Genomic DNA, 14180 nt, shown 5'->3' with positions numbered 1-14180 from the left:
GGATGTTCTATTCTCACAGATGGATGGAGTGATCAAAGGAAGCGTGGCATTATCAACATCCTTGTGTCTTGCCCGCTTGGCACATACTTCTTGCGTGCGGTTGACACCGGGAGAAGCGGGAGAAAGACTACCGGGAGTTTCATCTACCGCCATATTAGGCAAGCGATCATAGAGGTAAGCATTATTTTACTAAAGTGTGGCTGATTTTGTCATTTGTGCAAAGCCCTCAACTCATATGATTTATCTACCATGTAGGTTGGGGCTCAAAACGTGGTGCAAGTCATCACAGACAATGCATCAAATTGTCGACGCATGGGCCGCTTGCTTGAGGAGGAATTCCCCACCATTGTGTGGACTCCATGTGCAAGTCATTGCATTGACTTACTCATGGAGGATGTGGCGAAGCTCGGGTGGGTGAAGAGGATTGTGCAACAAGCTACATCTATTGTCAACTTCTTCATGCTAAAGGTGAAGGTGCTTGCTATGTTTCGTGAGCATAGCAGGCTTGACTTGAAGAAGCCATCGGCCACCCGCTTTGCCCACATGTGGCTGGTTTTGGAGCGTCTATACGATGTGAGGCCCGCCCTTCGCTAGACAGTTGTTTCCACCATGTGGAATGAATGGGATGAGCACGTCACTGAAGAGGCCAAAGCCATGCAACGCTTTTGCCTAGAGGAGAGATTTTGGACTAGAGTTCGAGCAATTGTCATTGCTATGATTCCATTCTATAGGCTCTTGCGGATGACAGATTGCGAGGGGTCCACCATGGGCCTTCTTGTCCACTTCTTTAGAGCTGCCCTCGTGGAGTTGGAGGCTTGCACAGACATTACATTTGACGAGCGAGCACAAATCATGGAGATTGCACAGAAGAGATGGAGGTGGATGCACAAACCAATCCACGGGTTTGCAGCATTGGTACATCCAGCCTACAAGTCTCCAGTAGTTTGCACCGATAGGGAGCTTTGACAAGATCGGGATGCATATATGCTTCGAGCTGTGCCAGTTGATGAGCACAATGCCTTTCTAGAGGAGTTGGACTGCTATGTTGATCAGAGAGGTCAAACCTCCTTTTCGTCTCCCACTTGTTGGAGGAGGGAGTCACTTGTGAAGCCCCTTTTTTGGTGGGACAATTTTGGGTATGGACTAGAGCATCTCCAACCCATAGCCTTAAGGGTCCTAGCGCAGGATTGTTCTTCGGGTGCATGTGAGAGGAACTGGAGTTCCTATTCTCTCATACACACGAGGATACGCAATCGACTGAGCACACGACAGTTGGAGCGGTTGGTCTACTGCCGCACTAACTTGCGCATGATGCAGGGCATTCTTAGTATGGGTAGTCCCAAGCAAGTAAGTGACAAGTCTAGACTCTAACTTGTCATGACTTATAACTTTTAAGTTTTGTGTACACTGTACAGACTCTAACTTTTGTGCCTTAATGTGTAGGTCAATGTTGACACTTTCACCTTGACGAGTGAAAACTTTGCAAGTGTCAATCAACAACCTGATGAGGAGGAGGAGGCAATCTTCATGGAGCTCTATAGTGAGCTTGTGGCAGCAGATACTCGCAGCACCAGGAGTCAGCATGGACGGAACCGAGCAGTTGGAGTTCATAGGCCTCCGCCTTCGACATCGGCAAAGGGTGGCCTTCGCACATATGTGAGGCGGGGATCCTCGAGCTCCAATCCCCGTCTTCATGATGATATTCCATTGCCCCCTCGTGATGATACCCCTTTGCCTAGAGAGTCCTTGTTTGATGATGATGGCAACCTACTTAGCGAGAATGATCCCCAGAGTGTCTCGTCCACCTTCGAAGAGTCCTCTTCAGAGAACTCTCTTGATGGACACTCTAGTAGTGATCATGTTGATGATCATGCAGATGTTGGTGATGATGTAGACTTTTGATATGTTATAGCTCTCTAGGCATTGGGCATCTATCTCCTTCTAGCCCATCGATGATGTATTGTAGTATGTAGTATCATGTATGTACGCATGTTGGCGGTCGCCCATGCCATGAGTTTTTGGCCTATCCTTTTGTAGCAATTTTGTACTGTAATGGCATGATGACATTATGTTCATGGTTCTACTATTTTGTAACTTCTTGTCTACAATTTTTAAGTTTAGGAAGTAATTTTTTAAAAAAACGTACTAATATCGTACCGTACCTCAAAAAATTTTAAGGTACCAATTAGTACCGTATTTTATCGTACCGTGCCGTACCGTATCGTACCTTTCGTACTAACTAACCATGGATGGAGTATATGCAGTAGTAAGCTGTCTCCGAATACCATGAGCCTTGCAATATTGCTGAAACTCATGGGATGTAAACTCACCCCCTACGTCAGTCTTGAGAGCCTTGATCGAGAAACCGGTCTCTTTTTCCACCTCAACTCTCCAATCACAAAAATACTGAAAAGCCTCATTCTTGGACTTCAGAAAGAAAACCCAAGTATATTTGGAGAAGTCATCCACCATCACGAGCATGTACAACGCCTTACTCAAAGACGCGGTACTCATAGGACCACATAAGTCTGCATGAACAAGAGCAAGTGATGTCGAAAATCTGTGTGTCACCTCCTTTGGAAAGGCGGGTCAGTGTTGCTTCCCTTGTAAACAAGAGGAACAAACAGAAGATGGAGCCTTGATGGTCGGTAAACCCTCAACCAACCCATCCTTCGAAACTTGATGTAGAAGCTGATAGCGGCCAAACCGAGCATGCCAAAGAGCTGAAGAAGAACTAGAAGAAAGCAAAGCGATCAACTTGTACAAACCACTATCTTGGACTCCCTGAGCCAAGATGCTACCAGTCTCCTTATCACGAATGGTAATCTCATAACGAGAGAAGATCACCTCCGCACCTTGAGCTGTAAGAGCACTCACTAACAAAAGGTTAAATGCCAAATCTGGAATATATAGTACATCAGAGAAGTACCTCTTGTCCTCGGAGGAGCGGAAGATGGGGATGGTGCCATGTCCATACACTAGCACATAAGAAGAATCACCCAAAGTGATCTCGCCTGTCCTGGCAGTGAAGTCCTCGAACCAATCTCGATGGGGTGTCATATGAGCAGTAGCACCGCTATCCACAATCCACGACCGCGACTGAGAAGTCACAAGAGCAAGTACACGACGAGTACTTGCTAATAGAAGAATACCATCATCCTTCTTGGTTTGAGACACCGCTATAGAGGAAGAGTTCTTTGCTTCCTCATCCCGCTTCTTCTTGTGACATTGGGGCGATTTATGACCCTTCTCGCCACAATAATGACACTCAATGTCCTTGTTTTTAGAAGATCTACTTTTGTCTTTATCTTTATCCTTGTCATTGTCCTTGGAGTTCTTGTGAGAACCCCCGTTCCCTTTCTTCTGTTGATTCTTCCCTTCATCTCGTGCAGCCAAAGCTCCATCAGAACCACCAAAGGTGCCAGTCTGCTCCTCAAAGCGAGACTCAATCTGCATAATGGAGGGGAGAACTTCCTCCCAAGTAACTGGAACAGGACCAGGAGAAGAAACAAGAGACTGAAAATAAGTATCAAACCTCTTTGGAAGCTTGGAGAAAAGCCGAATAGCCATATCCTCTGTAGAGATATCCTTGCCACAAATAGCAAGCTTGTCCCGGAGATCTTTCATCTTCGAGATGAAAGCAAATAAAGATGGAAAGGCAGAAACTGACAAGATCATAAGTTGCTTTTCCAAAGCCAAAATCCGTCTTGGAGACTTAATCTCGTAAAGATGTGCAAATGCCTTCCAAACTTCATGTGCAGCATTTGCTGAATGTACATGAGAGGGAACAAAATCCTGACAATTCAACATCAGAAAAGAGAGAACACGATGATCATTTGCCTGCCAAATATCAATCTGTGCCTGAGTCACACCATCGGAAGCAAGAGTGGGAGGGGTGGCATTGGCAGGTGTAACAAGCCAATCCCAGAGATCCACGCCACGCAAGGCTGATTTCACCTTCACCTTCCACAAAGTGTAGTTGGAACCATCCAACTTTGTAGACTTAGAGAACATATGAAGTGTAGTTGGGGCAGCCATCACAAGAGCTTGGGCTCAATCTCAGAAAATGCACAATCTCGGAAGGAGTGTCCACCACAGCTACCAGAAGCCACCAATCCTCAACTCAGAACACCAAAAACTGCAAGAGCCACCTGTAGGGAAGAAAACGCAGCAAGGTAGATGTTGCAGCCCTGAAAAGGAGCAGCCGACAGGTGAAGAAGGGAATCTCAGAGATCAAACCAGTGAGGGAAGACTTGAATTTGCAGTGGAGAGGCGCCGGAAGAAGCTAGCCGACTTGTTAAAATATTGCATCTCTATTTATGCTGTCGTGGAGTCTTGTCGGCCTGTTTCCTACAGCCGACTGCTTCATGCACAAGTATATAAGAGTTGCTCTCCTTTATTCATTCATTCATCATTCACTGCCCTATTTGTTGGCTCTTGTACTCTGTAACCTCAAGCTAATAAAGCCCTAGTTCTTGCTTGCAATCTTTCTCTCTCATGTTTATTTGCTTCCGCTTGTGCACATTCTTTCATGGTATCATACGCCTAGGCTCTGGCTGCTGCACAATCTGCTTCTCTCCGTTTTCTGCTTCCCTAGATTCTCCAAGCTGTAGATCCTTCAAACAGTGGCTGCGTTTCTTCTTTCTTAGCTGCGTTTTTGCTCTACAAGCTCTCCAACTGCTGTCGGCCAGCCCCCAGGCTGCGTTTTCTTCTACAGAGGCAAGTGGAGGAGGTCTAGTTGCAGATTCAGTAAGTGCATTAGACAAGTGGCACATCAGCTCTTCTCCCTCCAAGATCCCCTCCCTCTTCCGGTAGGAGGTTCCCGGTGGTGTGTTTTTTGGGTTTCTTTTGCTGCTGTCCAGCTTGCATCTTCAGAGGGGGCTATTATTAGTCCCTAGTTGGATCTTGTGGAAAGGTGCTTGAGAGTGCACGTGTATTGCTTAGCTACAGCGGTTGTTTGAGACATAGCTTCTTTGAGGCAGACATAGGTCCCCCCCCCCCCTCCCCCCCTCCCCCCTGCACGAACAAGGAGGACAAGCTCAGTGGTTCAAACTATGATCACTGGAAGCTATAGATGAAGGTCTTGAAGGTCTGGTTCATACACAAGGGACTCTGGGAGATTGTTCAGGGCCACGAAAACGAAAGCCTGAACACCCTACCTGCTCTAGGAAGTGGACTCAGGAATAGGAGGATGCCTTTCTCGTAGAACTTTCAGCTTGGGAGAATCAGGACTCAAAAGCTCACTCTGCACTTGCACGAGCCATCTCACCAGAGGTCTCCCCTGCCGTGCAAACATTGGATTGTGCTGCCTCTGTTTGGAGCAAGCTGACAGATCTATATGCACGGACTCTACAATGCGGTCTGTCAACCTATTGGGTCAGCTTTTCTTCCTGGAGTTTTCAGCTCCATGCAGTCATTTGTGATGAAGGTTAAGGTAATTCATGACCAATTAGTGGCAATGGGTACTGCCCTGACCTCTTCTCAGTTAGCTGCTCTCCTCCTTATCAAGCTTTCTGCAGATTATGACATGGTTTCCCGAGCTTTGCGGGTTCAGATCACAACACGTTCCCTCGAGTTTGATGATCTGTGTACTCTCCTCTTGGAAGAGGAATCCATCCTAGTTTCACAGGGGAAATTGAAAGTTTCATTGTCTATTGGACCTGATCAGGCACTCTCGACGGTGCAGAAGAAAGTTCAGAGCCGGTGCTGCAAGTGTGGGAAGAAAGGCCACCTGTCAAAGGATTGTCAGTCCAAGGACAAAGGCAAAGCCAGGGACAAGGGCAAGTCTTCAAAGAAGGGCAAAGACAAGTCACATGACACTGACACAGACTCGTCTAGTGATAACCCCCGCTCTCCCAAGGCCTTACAGTCTAGAGGGAACATGACTGGTGTCCTGCTCTGATCCTAAGGGCATCCCGCGTGTTGTCTTCCAGAAACGGCTTGTGGGCGGGAGAGGGGTACTCCGATCCTGGGAGGCCCTTGGTGTCAAAGCAAGAGATGGATCTTCATAGAGAAAAACGGGTGGTGGTTCTAGTTGAGCTTGGTAGTGGTCTACTAGTGCTTGGGCCTCCTGAAGACGTTGCTCCTTAAGGATGGCATTGGGATATGTGGCCAGCCGTTTTTTCCGGGGAGTGGCAGTTCGGCATAGGGGTGCCTCAGGGATGGCGGAGCGCATGGGCTTCACAGGTTTAGCAATGGACGTAGTTGGGATCTTTCCATGAGCAATAGGGTGACGGTTGGAATAGAAAGATTGGTACTGGAGAAGGTCGTGGTGGCGTTGGGTGTGAGTAGTTAGTTTGGGATGGTATCACCAGTAAGGCTTGGGGCCCGGGAGGAGAGGAAGGTAATGTTACAAATGAGCTTCGGTTTGTTATTGGCGCAGTGGCCAATTGCGTGGAATAGCTTTCTCGTATGTTATCATCGAGAAAGATCGCCTATTTGCAGGCCTTATCAAAGATGGAGGGGTCCTTGACCAACATGTGGTTGTGTAGTCTTGGATTGTGCAACCCCAAGAGGAAACAGTCCATTAAGTGCTTGTCGCTTAACTTTTTCCTCTCTTCGCAACGCAAATCAAGGTAACTTTGTCGCTTAACTTGATGTGTGCGATGAAAGGTACTTGATGTGTGCGATGTAGTCACGTTATGTTTTCTCGGGTTTTTGTTCTAATTGGAACAATTGGATGATGGGGCTCCATTTGGACCCGTAGGGTGCAAAGCCAAGTATGATGGCTTCTCTCATTGCATTGAAAGTGTGTTTGTGCCAAGGGTCCAAGGATTGAAAGCATTGCAAGACTTTGCCTTCAAGGCTGAGTCCAAGGAGATGGATTTTGGTTGTATCGTCGAAAATTTCAAATGCCTGACAGATTTGGTATACGGGGTCTCCAACTCCGTGGAATTTCAGTAGAATAGTCAACATAGGTTTTGTATGAGAGGTTTATGGGTGCAAGGGTTGTGACACTCCCCTTCCTAGAGCGTGTGTTGAGCTCGGAATGTCAAGTCGTAGCGTAAGGGGAGGTGGTGCAAGGGTGAGGGGTGGGAATAGATCTGTGGTGGATAGAGAAGAGGGTACGTGAGTGTGCTCGGGGCGTCTATCCATGCTAGAGTGCATGTATGGAGGGGCTTCACTAGATAAGGGCTCTTCAAAGATCGTTTCCCTCTCTCGACCAAACATGTGTGGCGTGGTGACCACATGTGAATGTGCAATTGGGGTCGAGGCCGTGCCGAAAGGAATGGAGGCATTGGGGGCATGCAACCATGACTGAAAGGTGTCCATGGTGTGCGGGGAAGCTTAGAAAAGCTTCAATAGTGCGTGCGCGTTCTAAGCTTCTATAGTGCATGCGCGTTCTAAGCTTCTATAGTGCGTGCGCGGGCTCGAAAGTTGCCTTGCGCGTGAACGCACCCTTAAGGTTAAAAGTGTTATTTTGAGGCATTTTATGTGTGTAAAAACAATCCTAGCGAGTCCAGGAGATAGACCAAAATCACCTCTAAAGATTTGGATTTTTTTTTTGGGAATGGTATGGCCGTACGCTTAGGATGGTATGGCTATGGCCAAGGTTGGTATGGACCTAAGCATAGCTTTGAGGGACGGCGGTTTGCTAGGGGTTATAACAATCCAGATGATCCCACAAAGGATGATACGATTGTGGTCAAATTTTTTTAACTTTTTTTTTTCGAGAATGATACAGTCGTACGCTTAGGATAGTATGCTCGTGACAAGGTTGGTACAGCGGTGGTAAAGGATGGTATGGTTGTGGTAAATTTTTTTCAAATTTTTTTAAAAGAATGGGATGGCCGTATGCTTGGGATGGTACATCCATGGCTAAGGTTGGTGTACGGCTATGACAAATTTTTTTAAAATTGTTTTTTTTATTTTTTTAAATCAGGAGTGGTACGTCCGTACGCTTAGTATGGTACATCCCTAGATAAGGTTGGTACGGCCGTGACAAAGGATAGTACAGGCGATTAAAATTTTTTTTTTCGGGAACGGTACGGCCATACGCTTAGGATGGTACGTCCATGGCTAAGGTTGATATGGTCGTGGCAAAGGATGGTACGGCCGTCGTAAATTTTTTTCATTTTTAAAATTTTTTTCCGAGAATGATACGACTGTGGTAAATTTTTCGAGAATGATACAACTGTGGTAATTTATATATATATATATATATATATATATATATATATATATTGGGGGATTTTGTACGGCCGTACGCTTAGAAGCGTATGTTCGTGGCCTTAGGTGTGAAAGGCCGTGGCAAGTTGAAATCTGAATTTGGATTTTAAAATCTGAATTTGAATTTCTAATTTGGAGAAAAGTGAGTGGGAAACAACTAAGACACTCTCATTAATCTACTAATTTAGAGGTTACCTCTAAATTAGTGGATTTCGACTAATTAACTTAACTAATGATTAATCCTCTTAATCTCACTATTAATTACTCTTTTAACTCTCATCTTTGTCCTTTAATTACTCCTAATTGGTGAGGAGTTTAAGCATGGAGATTTGATAGATGGATTAGCGGTGTTTAGGCTAATCCAAAGATGTGATTATCTCTAAATAATCTCACTAATTAGGTCTCTAATTAACCTACTCAAAAGAGAAAAAATTAGACAAAAGAGACTAAATTAGTGTTAAGTCTTGTTAATTAAGTCTTAATAGGAGTGGACTAAACATAGATTTGGGTCAAGGCAAGTGTTTAGAACACTATGGTCACTCCAATTAGTCTAATCACAAGCAATTAGGCTCAATTCTTTAAGTTCACTAATTACATTAACTAATAGATTAGTGATAATTAGTAAAAATTAAGAGATTATTTATGGTTTTTTAAAAAGATTTTTTGATGGATTAGTATTCTATCTAACAATGCTACCTATCTATGCAAAGGAATTAAGTAAAAGAAACAAGATTAACCTAAAAATTAAGAAAATTGATCTAGGTTTAAGCAAAAACTCTTGATTAGTTTCTTTTATCATCCAAATCTCAAGTTTTTGCACTCAACAAGTAATAATCCTACTCTAAACACAAAGCTAACCAAAACTATGCAAAACATCAAAATACATCAAAAAATAAAAAAACCGCATGCCAAAGAGCTCACCTCGAGACTCCGTTGGATTCGAATCAAAGATGGCGTAGACAAGTAGCAGATTGGCGCTCCTTGGCAGCGGCACCAAAGATGTTAAGAAAACCCTACCCTAACGTGTTGTGGAAAGTTTTCTATCCACGCTGAGCTTGAGTTAGGCTCAAGAGCTCCACCGCAGCCGCTCGTCACTGCTGTCCTCCCACACTCGTTGTCACCCTGAGACGGTTGCTCTAATTCAACGGGTGATGCAATCTCTCTCACGAAGATCATGTGGGATCTCCGCGAGAGAGGATCGCGTTGGTAGTTCTAATCACTCAAGAGAGGAGGGAGAGAGGAAGCAGGAGAGAATAAGTGATTAGTGCTTTAGATTAGAGTTGCAAGAGAGATTAGTGCTAATCACTAATCACTCCCAATAAGCACTAATCACTCCCAATAAGCACACCACATATGCTAGATTAGAGTTGCAAGAGAGAGGGAGAGAGAGAACACTCCATTTCTATTGCATAAATGGGAGAATCCGTTACAAACAAGAGATATAGTTCCAAGCCTTTTCCTACTAGGCTGCCGGGGATTAAGTGACCCGCGGCGCCAAAAACATAGTTACAAGGCTTTTTTCTATGGTTTGGTCAATTGACCAAGATCCTCTTGTCTGTCAACCAAAGCTCAATACTTGGGAGTATCTTTAGGACGTTTCCCTCATCAAATAACGAGATTTACAATATATAGTGTCGGCGCCCATTACATAAGTGTGATGACATAGTTGTCGTAAGAATGTGTTAACCAATATGTGGTTAATATCCCGGAGATCCTTCCACATGTCACAGCTCTGGAGGATTTGTGACACCGCATTCGGTGCGTAGACATTCAGGACACCAACACAATTCTCCCCTATCCTGGCAGTAACCCACCGAGCTCGTCCAGTGACAATGGTGCTTGAGTCTACCATTGCCGGTAAAATCTGTTCATTGACAAAAATGCATACTCCACCTTACGTCCTGGAGGGGCCAAAAGAGCGGGACCTGAAGGTATGATTTTTGCCCTCTAAGATCTTCCTGCAGAGCACCGGGTCCGTCCCTTTGAAAGATGGTGCTCCTGTAAGAAGAGAATGTCAATGGGTCCACCAACTGTTGCTCTATGGAGCTCCTCTCTAAGGACACCACGCCTTTGGAAGATCTTCCCGCAGAGCAGCGGGTCCGTTCCTTTGAAAGATGGTGCTCCTGTAAGAAGAGAATGTCAATGGGCCCACCAACTGTTGCTCTATGGAGCTCCTCTCTAAGGACACCACGCCTCTAGAAACAGTGTGGCCCTCCCAACCCTTGGATGTTCCATGAGACAATCTGCATAGCTAAGAGTGACGCAGGCCAATATGGACAAGTGCTGTATCATTGCGGTCCACCCATGCTTTGACTTCTTTGGAGAGGTGGCAGCTCCCTCAGGTTTCTAATCTGTTCCTTTTCTATGTTCCACAGACCATCTCTCATGAGGATAAGCCTCACTTTGGTTTGCCATGTTGGAAAATTTGCACCAGAGAATTTTTGGAAGGTGATGAATGATCTAGGCAAATCCATGATTAGTGAACTTGTGATGCAGCTGCAAATGCAGGTTAGAGGACTGAAGTAGAGAGAACTTGGTTAATCATAGCAAAGGTGAGAAGGGCACATAAGAGCAGGTGGATAGAGGGAAAGTGAGCAAGAAATGATGCAACTGGCACGAATATGAGCATCAGGCAGGAAGGTACAACACCCACTCCAAGAAGGTGGCAGGAGAGAAAGGCACGAGTCTAGCCATAGCAGCCAGCGGGAGAGGAAGGCAGTCGGATGCTGAGGTGCGAGGCTATCGGTGAAGGTGTGAGGCTGTTGAGCGTGAAAAACCGGCACGAGGCTGGCGAAGGGAAAAAAACCGGCCAGCGGAGGGCGAAAAAGGGGTCACTCCCGGCAAAGCCTGTGGGTGCCCAGGGTCACCTGGTCAGTGGCAGCTGGGATCCTATCATGGGGATCGCTAGGTGGGCGGCGCGAAACGGCAGAGCTGGCGGTGCCAGACAATGCAACACCTGCACGGGGCGCGAGGGACAGCACGAGACCGGCGGGCCACCAGTGCGGGCGAGGACCAAAGCTAGCTGTAGCTCTGATACTAATTCAAGGCTTCTTGCTGCTGCTAGACTATGGAGGGTAGAGCTCCATTGTGGAATGTGTAGAAAGACAGAAGAGAATGTAATGCTTCAGTGATTGCACAACTCAATGAGTATTGGATTGCTTGATATGATTTGAAGTACACCAAGTACATGCTTTTATAGGTTGCAAACCTTATCTTTTGACTCACACAAATCACACACATATGGGTACATGACACATGGCACACACTTACCTTATCCAGATAAGAGGGTGTTCACACACATATAGGCACACTTACACATACATGGGGTGTTCACACCTATACAAACACGTATAGATGGTTACACACATACTGAGAGGTATACGTGGTGGACATACAAGACACAAGAGACTCCGAAATACCCAACATAGAAGGTACAAGCAATACAATAGTGGAGATAGGCCATATCTGCTGGATCAGCTGGGTGTCCATCCTTCACAAATGCCCGGTACCCACATTAAAGTTCACACTCACTTATTAAGCAGTGTGATCACTTTGAGTTGAAAATTCGTCCGAGGCTGAATTGGTAACACTTTAGGGCCTTGCAAAATGCCAACGGCTAGTATTCATTATGTCTCAAAGAAGAGATTTTGGAATCAATTATGTACTTACATCACAGCTAATCATGACACCAGATGTGCACACAACAGTGCTGTCCAGCCTGTGTACAGTGCGACCTGTCCAAAATAGCATGCTTTTGACACGAGATTCTCACACATGGGGGCTCCTTGTGCCCTGTAGATGCCCCTGGAGCTGTACGGCTAGGTCAAAACAGCTTCCAGACACCTGTTTCTAGCCCTAAACACCTGTAAATCAGAATTTCCAGCCCTGTAAGTCAGTTGACTAGTAGAGAAAGCTCCTAGAAAGTGACGATCAGCCCTGGGGCAGGCATGTTTGCAATAACCGAGCTAAAAAATAACCCCATATGAATTTGTTTTTTACAATCTAGGCCACAGAGGTGGCTGACCAGCTCTGGAACAGGCTCAGATTGTTGACAAACAGCTATGCTCTAAGGTTCTCCTGTGTCCACAGGTTGCCCAGGCGTCGCTGGTCCAATGTGCAATTATAGGCAGATTGTCCACATAGTAAAAACAATGTCACGCAGAAAATACTGTCCAGGCATGCATCAATTATGCATATGCTCATGTAAATTTGGACAATAACCCATCTGCTTTCTTGTACTTCCAGGATTCCACCTGCCATGTCAATACACCAAGTGTACATTGTTGGAATCCACACGGGCACCATGGATATCGCGCAGTGTTCCACCTGTACAAGAGCCGATATCCATACGGGCTCCGCTTGAAAGCCAAAATATCCTGCCATGCCCTTGGACTCCAGATGACATCTGCTTGTATGATCCATACGCATGCCCATTTCTAACATGCCCCACGTCTTGAGAATTTAGGGGTTCGTGACGTTTTTCTCATTCTCTCAGATGCATGCGTTGCTGCTTCCTTGTTGCCACCACTTCTATATAGCCACTTCTGTCTAGGAGAAGCGAAGCTTTTTCCGTCAGGAGCTTTCAAGGGAAACAGTGCATGCCTCTGCGAGAACAATTTGTGATGCATGCCTCCATGAAAACTCTTTTGTAAACATGCCTGTTGCACAGAAGGGAATGTGTGCGTGTGTTTTATGTTTCCAGAACGGTAAACCTGTTTTGCTTTACTTTGGGCTAAAGTCTGCTACTTAAATATGGAAAGCAGTGCTTGCTTGAGCTTGCAATTGAGCTTAATATTTTATTGGAGATACATACAGGCAACCTTGTTTTTATTTCTCGAGATCTGATAGTTTTTCCAACTTGCTTTTACCTTTTCTCATTGCAGGAGTATGCCAAAACAGATGGACTTGAATATATATGTCCCCGATGCAGTGCCACTAATGGTCGAAGTGCAACCGGGAGGAGGAAATCTAGAAATCCAGCAAATGGATTTTCTCGTTCATTAGAATCCATCTCAAGAACAGCTCAAGCTTGATCATAATCATTGCTCTACTTTGTGAACACCTCAAATCGAGGAAAATGACCTGTTTAGCACTGTCTGCCTCTGCCATAGAGAGTTGTGAAATAAGGGAAGCTTTGCAGTCTAACAACAGCAAGCCATTGTGGGAGACAGTCAGATTCCACAATATTCTTCTGATAACCAAGGTGAAATTAGCAAGGACTTATTGTGAGTAGGCAAGTCCCCCCCTGTTTTGTATATTGAGCTTAAATGTACGTCCAGGTCTCAGATATGCTCTAGAGTCATTGATGTAAGTACTTCTAATTACAAGCTTTAATACCTTAGCCATTTTTATTCAAGAGGGAAACAGCATCAGATGAAGGAGAAGCTCCCTAAGAATGTATGTCTTATATGTGTACACACGCTTTGTGAATGATGTGCACAAAGATATCAATCTTGCTCCTCTCTCTCTCTCTCTCTCTCTCTCTCTCTCTCTCTCTCTACGCACACGCACACGCACACCCCACACGCACACATTGTAAGGTGCCCATTCTCACCCAAGGTCACAAATTCGCAGAAATTGAAATACAAAATTGACATTCAATGGGGCTGCCTCACTCACATCACCATCATGTACACAATTGGAATTTGTAGAAACTTGGAAACAACAAATATTACACCATTAAGCAAAAAGAACCACCATAAAACTTTGATTACGAGAGAAGTATAGAATAGTTGAAACCACACTCTATGGCGGAGGTCGAGCCTCCCAACTACCCTTGAGCTTCTCACCCGCACTTGCACATTCACTCGCACAAATTGCTCCTTTGATTGAATTACAAAATATCATGAAACCTTTGAAAAAAAGTCTAATCTATAATTAAGAAAAATCCCAATCCTTACTCTAAAACAATTGACATGAAGCTTGAAATTTTTTAGAAACTACCTTTGATCCCCCACCTCGAAAAATGTGCGTATTGTCAATAATTGCTAGCGGCCATGCAAGAGTGTCCA

At 45.2% G+C, this 14180-nt stretch overlaps 1 protein-coding gene across 3 annotated transcripts in view; it reads left to right on the top strand.

Moving 5' to 3' along the window:
- LOC147623874 (ARID/BRIGHT DNA-binding domain-containing protein) overlaps positions 1 to 13620 on the top strand; it is a 76122-nt gene extending 62502 nt beyond the window's left edge. For all 3 annotated transcript variants that reach the window (XM_086820511.1, XM_086820513.1, XM_086820512.1), the window contains one exon: positions 13053 to 13620. In XM_086820511.1, coding sequence (XP_086676637.1) covers positions 13053 to 13202 — 150 coding nt within the window. In that variant the 3' untranslated portion in view covers positions 13203 to 13620. The remainder of the gene's footprint in view (positions 1 to 13052) is intronic.
- The last annotated feature ends 560 nt before the right edge of the window (positions 13621 to 14180 follow it).

Source organism: Cibotium barometz, chromosome 26, assembly GCF_041138505.1.
Source record: "Cibotium barometz isolate CiBa-2024 chromosome 26, ASM4113850v1, whole genome shotgun sequence".
In the NCBI taxonomy this organism is placed as follows: domain Eukaryota; kingdom Viridiplantae; phylum Streptophyta; class Polypodiopsida; order Cyatheales; family Cibotiaceae; genus Cibotium; species Cibotium barometz.
The sequence above is the reverse complement of the archived record's forward strand: the minus strand, read 5'-3'. Positions and strand labels throughout refer to the sequence as shown.